We start from the raw sequence: 13,170 nt of genomic DNA on the forward strand, positions 1-13,170 counted from the left end.
ACTTAAATAATGTTTGATATTGAAATTTCCAAAGCAAGGTTTCAGATTTACTTTTGTAGTTTGTGTTAACCTTTGTTTTGTATTTATCAACTTCAAAGGATTTCTCAATCTATTTGATTTTTGTGCTTTCTCAGCCAGAGGAAAAATCCTCAGTATTAATTTGGTTCCATTTGCACACTATCAGAGTTAAATTAACACTCAGGATAACTGATATCCTGAATTAGGTTGTTTTAAGTAAAACAACGTCTTTATATCCCATGCAGGCATATACTGCATAAAATACAGTATAAGTGTCATTTAGTATGTTACTTTATCATGGAAACAAATAGTGAACACTGTCTGTAGTCCTATAGATTGTGCCTACTAGATAGTAATTGTTTTTGATTTAATGTTCCTACAGTATATCTCTATTACAGTTAACTTCTTACTTTGTGGTGTTTTATTCGTGTCTGTGAACCCAGAGAGCATCTGATGAAGTTGGTTTCAGTGTGTGTTCAAATGTACCAATTATAGATTTTCTGATTCAGGACCATTTAGAGTGATATTTACACTGAAGAATTTACTGTGTACTTTTGCCCTTCATTACCCACAATTCCAGGGTATCTAATCCCATGAATGATTCCTATGATTATAGGAAATACCCACCCGCCCCCAACAGAGACACAAAAAATGTCACATTCTGTTTTATTGCATTTTAGTACACAAAACATTTATGATGCACAGTCTATCAAATAAACCTTTGTTTTCTCTCTCTTTTTTTCCTTCTTTTTTCTTTTTTTTTAATAATAAAACAAAACCATTTCAGAGGGGGGAAAGTGCTTTACAGGGTTTAACATCTCAATAAATACAAAGACATTGAGGTCTTGTTCCCCTTTAATCAACATTGGATCCTGTTCTTCACACAACGGCCATGGCACTAAGATACAAGTTCACACTCTCTACCCCTGCCAACACACACACACACACACACACACACACGTGCACGCACGCACGCACACACACACACACACACACACACACACACACACACACACACACACACACACACACACGCACACGCGCGTCATACTAATGTATGTACAAACACAGTCTGTTTCATATTGTCTATATTGTACCACTACTCCATGAGAGACACACACAGACACAGAGGCTGGATGAGAGACCCAAGAAGTCATAAATTAGCGACACCAGTTTGGAAACACAAATAATCTTTTTTTGTTAGTTTTTTTTAACATATAGCTTTTACTATGCCCCTCACTCTTTGAAGGAAACGGGCTGTTTGACCAGTATTTACATCTCTAAGATCCCTGGGTTTCTTTCTTTCTCAATAATAGAAAATTGTAACTGCTAGATGTTAATTATTGTGGTGTCTCAAGATGTGTTGAAGTAGTGCTGTAAGTGATATTCCTTTGTTAAAATCAGCGTTAAATAGCTCTATTTTCTGATAGTAATCATTGCTGTAGAGGGTTTGTTCAGTAACAGGGGTCTACCCGTTTCTCCAGCTCTTTAGTTAACACAAAAGGTTCAGTTCAGGATACCACTTTCACCCAATCAGGAGAGAGAACTCATACAGGATACAGGATAAACAAGTGAAATTGGAAGTGATGAAACAAAGAAAATGAGCAGACAAAATTGGAATTGGAATTGAAACACTAACACTGAAGCTGATAAAGGGGTCTCTCTTCCGACTGAATAAAATTGCAAAGCACCTGAAAAAAATATTTTCTGTTTACTGGAGAGAGCTGGAGAGACGGGAAGACCCCTGTTATTGAACAAACACTCTACATCAATGATTACTATCAGAATATAATGCTTTCCCTTTTTAATTAAAAAAATAATGTTTTTAAACCAAGAAATATCTCTCACACCACCTTTAATTCCTGGCTCTAATTCTTACTGTTATATGTGTGCTTTGAGGTTTCATTCAGGATCAATTTCTTAAGCGTCACATTGTTCTATTACATTTTGCATCACAGCCATATAATCAATCAAAGCGTTATCATTTCGTGTTCAATCATGAAAGCCAGGTTATCATTTTTCGATTTATCTTTGTGAAAGTTACTTTTGCAATTTAACTTGAGAGATAAGGTACACAATATATTGTTATTGTCATACTGTAAACAAAACACGTTACGTGTGTCACCTTGTTTCAATTAAGCAATGTATTTATTTATTTGTATTTTCTTTTTTTTATAGGTGATATCAAGAATATACCTCATATACCTTAAAAACCTCAATAAATGTCCTAACAATCAAAAGTACTAATAGTGTTCCTTCATGGTGGTGTAGAGAGAAAAGAGGGGAGGGGGTGGGGGGTTGTCTTACCTCTAATGTGGTATACTGTGTGTGCCCAGCCCAGGGGGGCCCCTACGGTAGTTCCCCTTACATTTTCCCCTCTTTACTTATCTCCAACAAATCTGACAGCACTCAAAAGGCATTAATCCGGGTTTCTGTGGTCACTTCCATCTCTCCAAAACTAACATCACATCAGGGGTGGCAGCCAGGCAGAGAGGAAAACGTGGATGCTGTTGCTGTACACACGACGTGGCAGGCGTCCATAGGCAGAGAGAGTCAACTAGTAGAGGAGCACCTCTGTGAGTTCCAGGTGCTAATGATAAATGTCTCACAATCACTTTCGACAGACTGGGCTGCAGGTGGGATATTCCTGTCCATAGGGAGAAGAACCAAACACAACGATCGCAGTTTTTCTGTTGTTGTTGTCGTTCTGTTGTTTGTTTTGTTTTTTAACTTCCACTTGGTTCTCTGTTTCCTCAGAGCGGTAAGGGGGGGTCAAAGGTCAAAATTGTCTTTTCTCCAAGTTGCCTCCTGTTTGACCTCTGGGGTCAGCTTGGCGGACGTCTGCGATGGCACGGGTTAGGGTTCAGAGGTTAGGGGTCACAAGGGGGGGATGGCCCGGTGGGCTAGCGGCTGAGGGGGAGCTGGGGCAGCGACATGGCCTGGTGGTGGTGGGGCAGACTCTGAGAGGTCAGGACGGAGAAGGGATGACCTAGAAAGCACAGTCGTGAAAACAAAGGGAATGTTTGAAAACAGCGTCACAGAATAAGTCAAATGTAGTATGATGGACGGATACATCAGACACAGTTGGAATTATGTTAATTATGGTTTATAATCCGGATGACATACTCTCGCAAACCTGGACATTAAGGGATAGAAGTTGCAGACACCAGACTGATTTTGTATACAAAATTCAGATGTGTTTAATGGTGTTTAATGGTATGCGGTCAGGTCTAGGCCTGGCTCAGGGAGGAGGACGCCCCTGCCATGCATAGTCCACCATGGGTATCCATGGTCATCCCTTAGGTGCAACAGGCCTAAGGCCTAGTAGTAGGTGTGTATGTGAGATGAGTTACATCTTTTTATTGTGTAACTCTGTATATTGGTACTGTTTTTACATTATGGTATGTTGCAATATGTTTATTGTAATTTTTATCAGTATTGTACACTGTACGTATGTAATGTATTGTATTTTTGCTTGCTGGACTCTTGGAAGATTAGCCTCGGCTAAAAGAGATCCAAATAAAATCAAAATCAAATCAAATGTGGCTTAAATTCATTACTGAGATCAGTATGCCTCATGAGACAAAAGAGAAAAACATTTCAACAGGGGGCTGTGAGCTCTCCGACAAAGTCGCCTCGCCGTAGCCGAATGGGTAGAGCGGCTGTCTGGGCATCGACAGGTCACCGGTTTGACCCTTGGCTCGCCTACATGCTCTCACTCTGCTGGGTGAATCAGTAATTTCCCCAGGGACCCGAAAATATTTCCTTCCCTATCATTTCTTTTGACTAAGGAGGACATCGTCATATGAAATAAGTAACAACAACATTATTATTATTATGATTATTACTATTGTTACATGTTATTGATCATCCAAAACTGTTACTTTTCAGAAAAATTGGGATCCAACGTAGTTATTATTTAGTCACAAGCTACTTTTCATTGGTTCAATATTTATAAAACCCACATAGACACATTTAACCACTTTCACAAAATCTTATTTCAAAATTAGCGGAAATAGATAGCAGATCTCGATTGTGAGTTTATAGATTGGTTATTTTAGCTATTTTCGCACGTCACTCTTATACGACAATGTAGGGCGTAAATGTATATATTGAGATGCAAGGATTCTGCCTGACAGCTAACTATCATAATAGAATGATTTTAAAAAACTGTAAACGTATAACGTAAAAATATAAACGTAAAAATAAAACGTATGGATGGCGTTTATATGATATTCACAATTGGGTTCAGGTACAGGATAAGACAGTTTACTGATAAACAAGCTTCCAATATTTAAGATTCCAATAACTCAATAAATATTGGGAGCATATTGTTAAGTGTCCCTCCTTTTTACGATTCTACACAATAAAATCCTCAGCGTTGATTTATCCAGACCATTTGTAATGATACACCTTTGCAGCTAAATTGAAACTGAGTATTTTACTGTGTATTTGCTGTGCCAGACAAAAGCAAAACAAGCACTCACTGTCAATGTAGCCGTGCAGGGCCACCATGCGGGCCCTCTCTGGACTGCCAAACGGGGAGTAATGCAGCTCATCTGGCAGGGACGAGGGGATGCGGGACTGAGGGTGACCTTGAGGACCCCCTCCGTGCTGGGGCGTGTGCTTTTTGTGTCTTGCTCTGCAGTTTTGAAACCACACCTATGAAGATGTAACGTAACCATCCATCATGTTGCTATACTGTATATTACTGGTGCTAAAATAAACAATGACACGTATGTTTAAACACATGTTATAAATATGAGAAATACATATATTTGGTCTGAAACCACTTCCTATACAACTGTACAATGGTATTTGATGCATGTCTGGTTGGTGTAGGAGGAGACCAGGGGTGGGAAACCACCTACTTAACAGCCTTTAATAAGACGTAAAAGCAATGGTGGCTTTAATTGTCTGGCACTGGGTCATCACGTCAGCCTTGGAAAATGGCTAAGTGACCTTGTGCCCAAAAAGGTTGCCCACCCCAGCTAGACCCCATTAACACCTTGCATTAAGATGTGATCTGTATCTGAATGTTATCTGGATATGGTCAATGCAAGGTGTAAACGCCCGCAGCACACATCACAATCAGAATGTCATCCGATCCGCCAGACCATGTCTCAATGTTCACATTGTGATCTGATCTCATTATCAGTCAAAGTCAGCCAGGTGTGTGATCATCGTTCATTGTCGTCCACATAAGATATCCAGATACAGGCCGCGTTTTAATGCAAGGTGAAAATTGAGCCTTATCTATATCTGTATCTGTGTCTATATTGTGCTGTAGTGCACTGTATTGTATTGCACTGCATTGCATTTCTTGGTATTGTACTGCTGTAAACTGACCTGTATGACCCTTCTGCTTAGGCCTGTCATATCTGCTAGTTTCTGCAACGTCTGGGCATCTGGATTATTGTCCTGGGCAAACTGTGCCTGCATGACCTGCACAGAGGGAGGACATTACTATGAAATCATTTGCTGCAGTATAGAGCCCATGAAAGACAAAATACAGATAGATAGATATATAGATACAATATAGATATATGTATATGTATACATATGTAACTGACCTGTAGTTGTTCTGCAGTGAAGGAGGTGCGTGCCCTTTTAGCAGGTTTGGGCTGACTGTCCTGTTCTGTTGGAACAGCTCCCTCTAAAGTGATACCATTCCCTGAGAGGAGAGGGAAAGGCACAACAGGAGACAAAGATTAATCACGAAAGAATGATTAAAAAAAAGAAACAATAGTGAGAAAAAAGGGAATATATATATATATATATATATATATATATATATATATATATATATATATATATATGTGCGTGTGCGCGTGCGCGTGTGTGTGTGTGTGTGTATAATGTATCCATGATATATATGTAATATATTTTTGATTGAAAATAAGTCACTAACATTACTTACCATTCTCCGCTGCTCGTTTGAGGTTTTCCACCATGGTGTCATAATGAATTCTACACAGGACCTTCTCCTCCACCAGACCAAACTCCTCCCCAGTGGACAGCTGCCTCTTGCAGGAGTAGCAGGCGAAACATGCCAGGTGGTATGCGTTGCCCCTGGCTCGACGCACCCAGTCACTGGCATAGATCTGCCGGCCGCAGCGTGCACACTTAGTACCAAACCTACTGTGAAAGAGAGGAGAGAGAACCACAGAGACAGATCAATTGAGAGAGACGAGAGGTAGACATTTGGAATGTGAAAGGTTCATAGCAAGGGCTTAAAAGTGTAAAACCGAAATTGGATGTGTCGTGTTTTTTTTCTCTCTTGTAAATCAGTTGCATGTCGTCGTGTGACAAAGTATGAATCAAGCTTAATGTCCTATATTTCATGGGATGAATTCGCATTAATTTAATCTGCTTATTTGCGCTATGAGTACATCCACCCAGAACGCGAATATTGCGCACCGATAACGCAATGTAATTTATTTTCAAAACAAGGTTGATTTTTCTCCGTGAATAAAAGAACCAACCTGTATGAATGAGGCATCACCAAATTAATAGTTTGATGTGAAATATTTGCCAATGCATTTTCAGATCGTTTACGCTCCTGAGGTGTAAGGACCGTTATCAGTTATATTTGAGGGTAAATTATCATTCTATTCTAAGTGAACTCTTTAGCCACTTAAACCTTACATACTTAGTTGACCGGCGGCCCCCAGCCTGCTCTTTGTTTCCCTCTACACCAACCCTCTTTGCTCCAGACTAGGGACACTATATGGTTCAAGTGGTTAAAAATGAACAGAGGCACCTTTAATGTGAAGCTTTTTGCATTTGGCTGATTTCTGGTGCTTAGTAAGAAGTCCAAGGGTTGAGGAAGAAACTCTGGAGAGGGATATGGCCTTCAAAGAAACTCTGACTGCGGCTGCAAGCTGAGCCTTCAATGCAAACAAACCAACACCTGCAATTTCCTGGCTGATGCATGAAGGCCCTGACATATACACATGTACACGCACGCACGCACGCACGCACGCACGCACGCACGCACGCACGCACGCACGCACGCACGCACGCACGCACGCACGCACGCACGCACGCACACACACACACACACACACACACACACACACACACACACACACACACACAGCTACACACAGCCACACACAGGAGAAGATGAAGAAATGCTGGCATGACATCACTCCGTATCACCCCACTGTAACCGATAGCAACAGTGAGGTCAGGCAGTATATAAACCTAAACCACCTGACTTAAGAGTTATAGATGAACGGGTGGGGTTGTATATACCGTACTTTGTCATATGATGAACGACAATTGCCGATCTATAAGATCACAGATATGCTATTTTTACTACTTTAAATGTTCTTTCAATAAACACTGTGTTTGTGAATTCTTTGAAAAAAACGTTTTAATGTTTTGACATTGTTTGCCTGTAACGCCAGGTTGAACGTGTTTAATGAACAGAGGAATAGAGCCGAGAATGAAATGAATGAAATACAGAAAGCGGTGATGGAGGGGGGAATTACTGTAGATTTATTTATGCAAAATTTCATGCTTGCTCAGATATCAATGTGTGAAATGTATGAAAATTGAGAATTATTCAATCCCAAACTGAGGCAGGGTTCACTGAACACTTGGCATCACAGAGAAGACCAGCTGCATATTGCCAAAGTAAACCTCCAAACCACTACGATGTGGCTTAAGAAAACGTAACAAATTTCCCCTTATTGCACCAGCAACAATGCAATTAAGCTCTCAATTATTTAGCAAACGGGTGTATTATGACTGACTATATCATAATAGTTTAGAGCAGTTTGAGGCTGAATTGGAATTTGGAATTTGTACCAAATGTAAATAAAGTTCTAAATAATTATATAAAATCTTGATTGCCATATAATTTGATCAGGACAAAAAGTTACGACCCTCCAAAAAAAGATAGAAATCCAATGAAGTGGCTTTTTAACAGTAAATAGTTGGTCAGATTGATTCTAATAGCCTATAACAACAACAGCCCACTGAAACCGCTGCTTCAGTAACAATACACTTTAGGCTACCGGGGAAGCAAAATGGCTGCCCGGGTACACAGTAAGCACTTGATACCAACATGACTGCCATACGCATAACACTTCTCACTGTTCTAATGGCATACAGATGGTCACCACAAGGCTCTGCTGGTGAAGGTGACTGAAATACACATAATTCTCCCTCTCTTGACCTCATCTCAGGAGCAGAAGGAGAGAGCGAGCTCATATAAACACAGTACGATAAACACTAGCCTACTGCCAAGAAGCGAGCGAGGCAGGCGGTGGCGGGGCTGCAGGGAATGAGGGAGAGATGAGTTGATGAAGGGATAAAGCGGGATGAGGGCTAGACGGGATTTGGGGTTGAGGAGGTGAGGGGTTGAGGCAAAGGTTTTTGCGGTGGTTGAGGGACAAAGCCAAAGAGACGAGGGGTAGGCGGGGGAAGAGGGAAGCAGCAGAGAAGGTCTGGGAGACGCGGGAGATCACTGGGGTTGCCAAGCGAGAGGATTTGGCAGTGTATCAGTGCTCTCAAGTCCACTCTATCCGGGATGAAAGCATACTGTTGCCCTGACATCCCACGAGCTCGTATCCCTCCTCGCGAATATCGTTGCTACTTCCAAAGCGGTTACTTTTCAGGGAATGTTCCAATGGATCCAATGTTTTTTTATTTTAGTTATTATTTATTCACAATCTCCTGTTTATACTTTTCATTGATTAAATATTTATAAAACCCACAGACAGACATAACCACTTTCAACCTGGCGACCCTGTTTTGGGCATGTCAGCAATATTACAAAATAACAGAAATAGCATAAGAGAAAATAGTTGATTGCGGCTTGTTGTGAGCATTTAGATTGGCTATTTTTGCTACATTTGTACAACACTGTCATTTAAAGTATATAATATAGGGCATTCATTTATGAAAAAACTGAAATATGGAGATACAAAGTTTCTGCCCAACAGCGACGAGCCAAGCTGTCTGCTTGTCTGTGCCATCTATCGTGGAGGTCTGACATGAATGATGACATGGACTAGAACCCTCCCATGCACACGTGTGCTTCACTTAGACACGCACGCTAGTGTCTCTCTTCCCCAACCAGTGCACATGGACAAGATCTTGCCTATCCTTTGCACAGCTGGACATATTTATTTATGTATGGAATACTGACTGATGCAAAAATGTTTGTATTGTATGGAACTTTATAATTAGCTTTTTTTTATTTATTTCATGATTGTTAATTGTATACTATCTACGCATTCTACGGAGTTGAGCAAAATGCATTTCACTACCATTAAAAGTGTTTGGGCTGTATGTGGCAAATCCAGGTTGAATTGAAACTAATTGAATTGAATCAAATCTAAATTAATTCATTGAATTCAGCTGAATTCAGTTGAACTGAAATGTCAACTTTCCTTTTTGTTGCTTACTAATTCTAATAAATGTGTTGTTGACTGATTTGATTAGCCACGCTCTATTCAGTAACATGCAGAAGTAAACAAATAAGGTCATTTATCTTCCATTCACACGACCCTGTTATTTGTTTAATACATCTTCAAACAATCTTCTCTGCATAAATTCAGACTGTAGTTTAACGGCTGAATCCTGAGAAATTATCCCCACACTGATGATGCAATGACAGTCGTTTAGCATATGACTTACACAGACTTCAAGCCATCATAGAAATGTGCCTCTTGGCCGAAAAGAAAAATACCTATTACCCAATAAAGCTATTCTGGATACAACACGACTCCATGGCCTATGCCTGATTTATTCTTAGTATAGATCAGAAAATAGTAGATCTAAAAGCTTAGCTCACAGCTTGCAGATCGGCTGTTTTCGGTGTGCAACACCCGTGCACAACTAAGCACAACTCAGGCTTTGCTGTATGTATGCACCATTTGAGGTCATTACGTAGAATTCCAGGCTGCTCCTATACAGTACGGAGAGAAACGTTGTGGAGCGTTCTAGCTAATCTAGCATGACAGCTTGTCGGCTTCGTGCTCCCAGACACAACCCAGAAAACAAGCCCATCATCTCTGGCTTTGACCCTTCCGTCATCCCTTCCTCTGACCCCTCCCTTCTCCTTTTGTATCTCATTATGTCTTCGAACCAAAAACCTGCTGTTTATTTTAGAATCATGTCAATCCTTACAGCCCCTATTACTCACTAGAGGGACAACTAAACTCCCATAGTATCCTGTTTTCTCCTTCCTTTTTCTTTCTTCTAATCTCTCTCTCCCTCTCTCTCTCCCTCTCTCTCTCTCTGTGCAGTAATTCACCTGCAGCTGAAAGCGAGGCTTGAGGAGATGCACGTTTTGCGGATTAATTCTGATATGCTCTGAGAATACACTAATCTCTGTCAGATTTGCCCTGAGAGAGTTCTTGTTTGACTGTGGTTTTAAGGGGTAGGTCTTCAACAGACACAGCCCGACTAAAATGAGAAGGCGGGGAGCGATAAACCGGTCACCCTCAAGACAATTTCTTCAACATCTTTAACATATTACCATACATTTATGCAATTAGGCTGAACAAAAGGAAAGTTGGAATTGTTGGAATTGCAATTACTGTTTCTTTGAGTGTCAGTGGACTAAAGACAGCAGGAGTTTTGAACGAGGCATTTTTAATTATAGCCAATTTGTCATCTAAAATAAATCTCCTATTTCATTACTTTTTTTTTGACAGATATATAACATTATTTCAATTGTGTTATCTCATTATAAAAAATCTCATATTAAAATAGGATAAACCAATTATCATTCCTTTTTAATGATAATTGGTTTAAGGTTTTGGCATTTCCACAGCAGTATTCATGGTTTAGATCTTCATACAATAAATACTCTTCTAATCAATATTGATCTTTCTTCAAATCTGGTTCTGCTTAAGACCTGCTCGTCTTGGTTGCCATGGATACTTAATCAGGTAGCCACTTGATGAGTACTGAATATACCACAACTCACCCCATCCCCCCATACGCTCACCCCACCTGGTCACACACACACACACACACACACACACACACACACACACACACACACACACACACACACACACACACACACACACACACACACACACACACACACACACACACACACTATATGAACTTTGTGAGCACTTGTGAACACTAACACAACCACTTACGCACACAGATCCAAATCACACAATAGGGACTGCACACTATTACTGTATATATCCCTGTAAAGACTTCCACGCATACACACACGCACGCGCGCGCACACACACACACACACACACACACACACACACACACACACACACACACACACACACACACACACACACACACACACACACACACACACACACACACACACACACACACAATACCCGTCGCTCACCTCACCCACTAAGTTCCCTACATGGGCTCTGGTTACAGTGTCAGCATCCCAGGGTGCCCCCTGATTAGTGCCGAGCTGGAACTTCCTGTGTGGCCCGCAGCTCATGGACAGCCAGCAGGGACGATGTTTCTACAGGGGGGCCTGATATGGAGATCTCTGTGTGTGTGTGTGTGTGTGTGTGTGTGTGTGTGTGTGTGTGTGTGTGTGTGTGTGTGTGTGTGTGTGTGTGTGTGTGTGTGTGTGTGTGTGTGTGTGTGTGTGTGTGTGTGTGTGTGAGTGTGTGTGTGTGTGTGTGTTAAGAGCAAGCCCCTGGAGCCTGACATGGGTTTAGGAGGCACAGCGCTGGCTCTGTCCTGTGCCCCCCTCTACACACGCATGCATACTACCTTCCTCCCCCAAGCAAGTGTACACACACACACACACACACACACACACACACACACACACACACATGCATACATACATATACACGTATATAAGGGGGGGAAACCCACTCTGATTTCCTGCTATTACGCCCCATTAAAGCAGCTGTCAGTCCAAAGCCAGATGAGAGGCTGACACAAATGAGGAAATATCTCCAGAGGTTTGAAGCAAACGCAGAGGAAGGACCCAGAAACACAGTGGTGTTTAGCCTCGTTTAAATCTGGCCTAAACCCAGATTACAGTTTACATTTACAGAGGTAGCCATTGTGGAGTCTCCTCCAAGTGCATCATTGCAACTTCACCATAGTAACAGAATATACATATATATATATATATATATAATATATATATACATACATAAATATACACACACACACACACACACACACACACACACACACACACACACACACACACACACACACACACACACACACACACACACACACACACACACACACACACACACACACACACACATAGGCCTACAGACACAGCATTTGACCAACCCTTTTTTTTTTTCTTCAACTGACTTCCAAATCTAATTAAATTCAAATGTTTAAATGGAAACCTATTGGAGTAGTGATCAGATCTTAGATTCATCAATTTAAGATGTTTTTCAGATCTAAACAATTAATATACAGTACTGCTGTTCGAGCAAAGGTTAAATCAGACCTTAGCCCACACTAAAACAAAACTACCATTAACCAGGAAATGAAATTAAGCAAAACATCAAGAGAACTGTTGTCTTAATGGGACCTCCTCCGAAAAAGGCACTTGTCATTTAGTGACATAAATATAACTTTCACCCATGTCTTTAGTCTTATTGAATGTCACTTACTCTCCACTAATTTAATAAAGCAGAAATGCAACAGAAATCATAAATTAAAGAATTAAGATGACTTACAACTGGTCTAATTAAATGTTTGATGTAATGATACAATGTACAAAACTACCTCACAAGATAAATAAAATAGTCTACACACTAAACAATAATGCCAAAATACCATTAGTTCTTTGGCTCGTAATCATAGGGGAGCCTCTTTTGGTGGTATATAGCACCTATCTTAAAAGAGAGCTACATAGCACAATGGTGCTATATACACCATTGGAGGTAAACTAAGCTTAAAAAAAACAGTAGTGAACCCCCAAGAACCTCTAAAGAACCATACAGCATTTGTATTTGTAGTACAATTATACAATAGCTATCTTGATGCAATGGCTGACAGTATCAGCTAAACAGTTTGAATGAGAATTTAATGGTTTTGTTGTGACACGATTGAGGGTTATTTGCTCATTCACAGACTTCATAAATTAAGTGCGCACAGTATACTCCTCACTGTTCATTTATCCATTTGTACAAATGGAACCAAATT

At 40.6% G+C, this 13,170-nt stretch overlaps 1 protein-coding gene across 7 annotated transcripts in view; it reads right to left on the reverse strand.

The window, feature by feature from the left end:
- Nucleotides 1-723: 723 nt before the first annotated feature.
- The window catches only part of lhx6a (LIM homeobox 6a), a 24,355-nt gene continuing 11,908 nt past the window's right edge, over nucleotides 724-13,170 (reverse strand). For 2 of the 7 annotated variants that reach the window (XM_084046566.1, XM_084046568.1), the window contains 5 exons: nucleotides 5,939-6,159; nucleotides 5,592-5,692; nucleotides 5,368-5,463; nucleotides 4,506-4,680; nucleotides 724-3,007 (listed from right to left, as the gene is read on the reverse strand). In XM_084046566.1, the coding sequence (XP_083902692.1) occupies nucleotides 2,922-3,007; nucleotides 4,506-4,680; nucleotides 5,368-5,463; nucleotides 5,592-5,692; nucleotides 5,939-6,159 (679 nt within the window). In that variant the 3' untranslated portion in view covers nucleotides 724-2,921. The remainder of the gene's footprint in view (nucleotides 3,008-4,505; nucleotides 4,681-5,367; nucleotides 5,464-5,591; nucleotides 5,693-5,938; nucleotides 6,160-13,170) is intronic. The other 5 variants (XR_014599959.1, XR_014599960.1, XR_014599961.1 and 2 more) reach the window with 5 other exon arrangements.

This window comes from Gymnoscopelus microlampas, assembly GCF_963454915.1.
Source record: "Gymnoscopelus microlampas genome assembly, chromosome: 21".
In the NCBI taxonomy this organism is placed as follows: domain Eukaryota; kingdom Metazoa; phylum Chordata; class Actinopteri; order Myctophiformes; family Myctophidae; genus Gymnoscopelus; species Gymnoscopelus microlampas.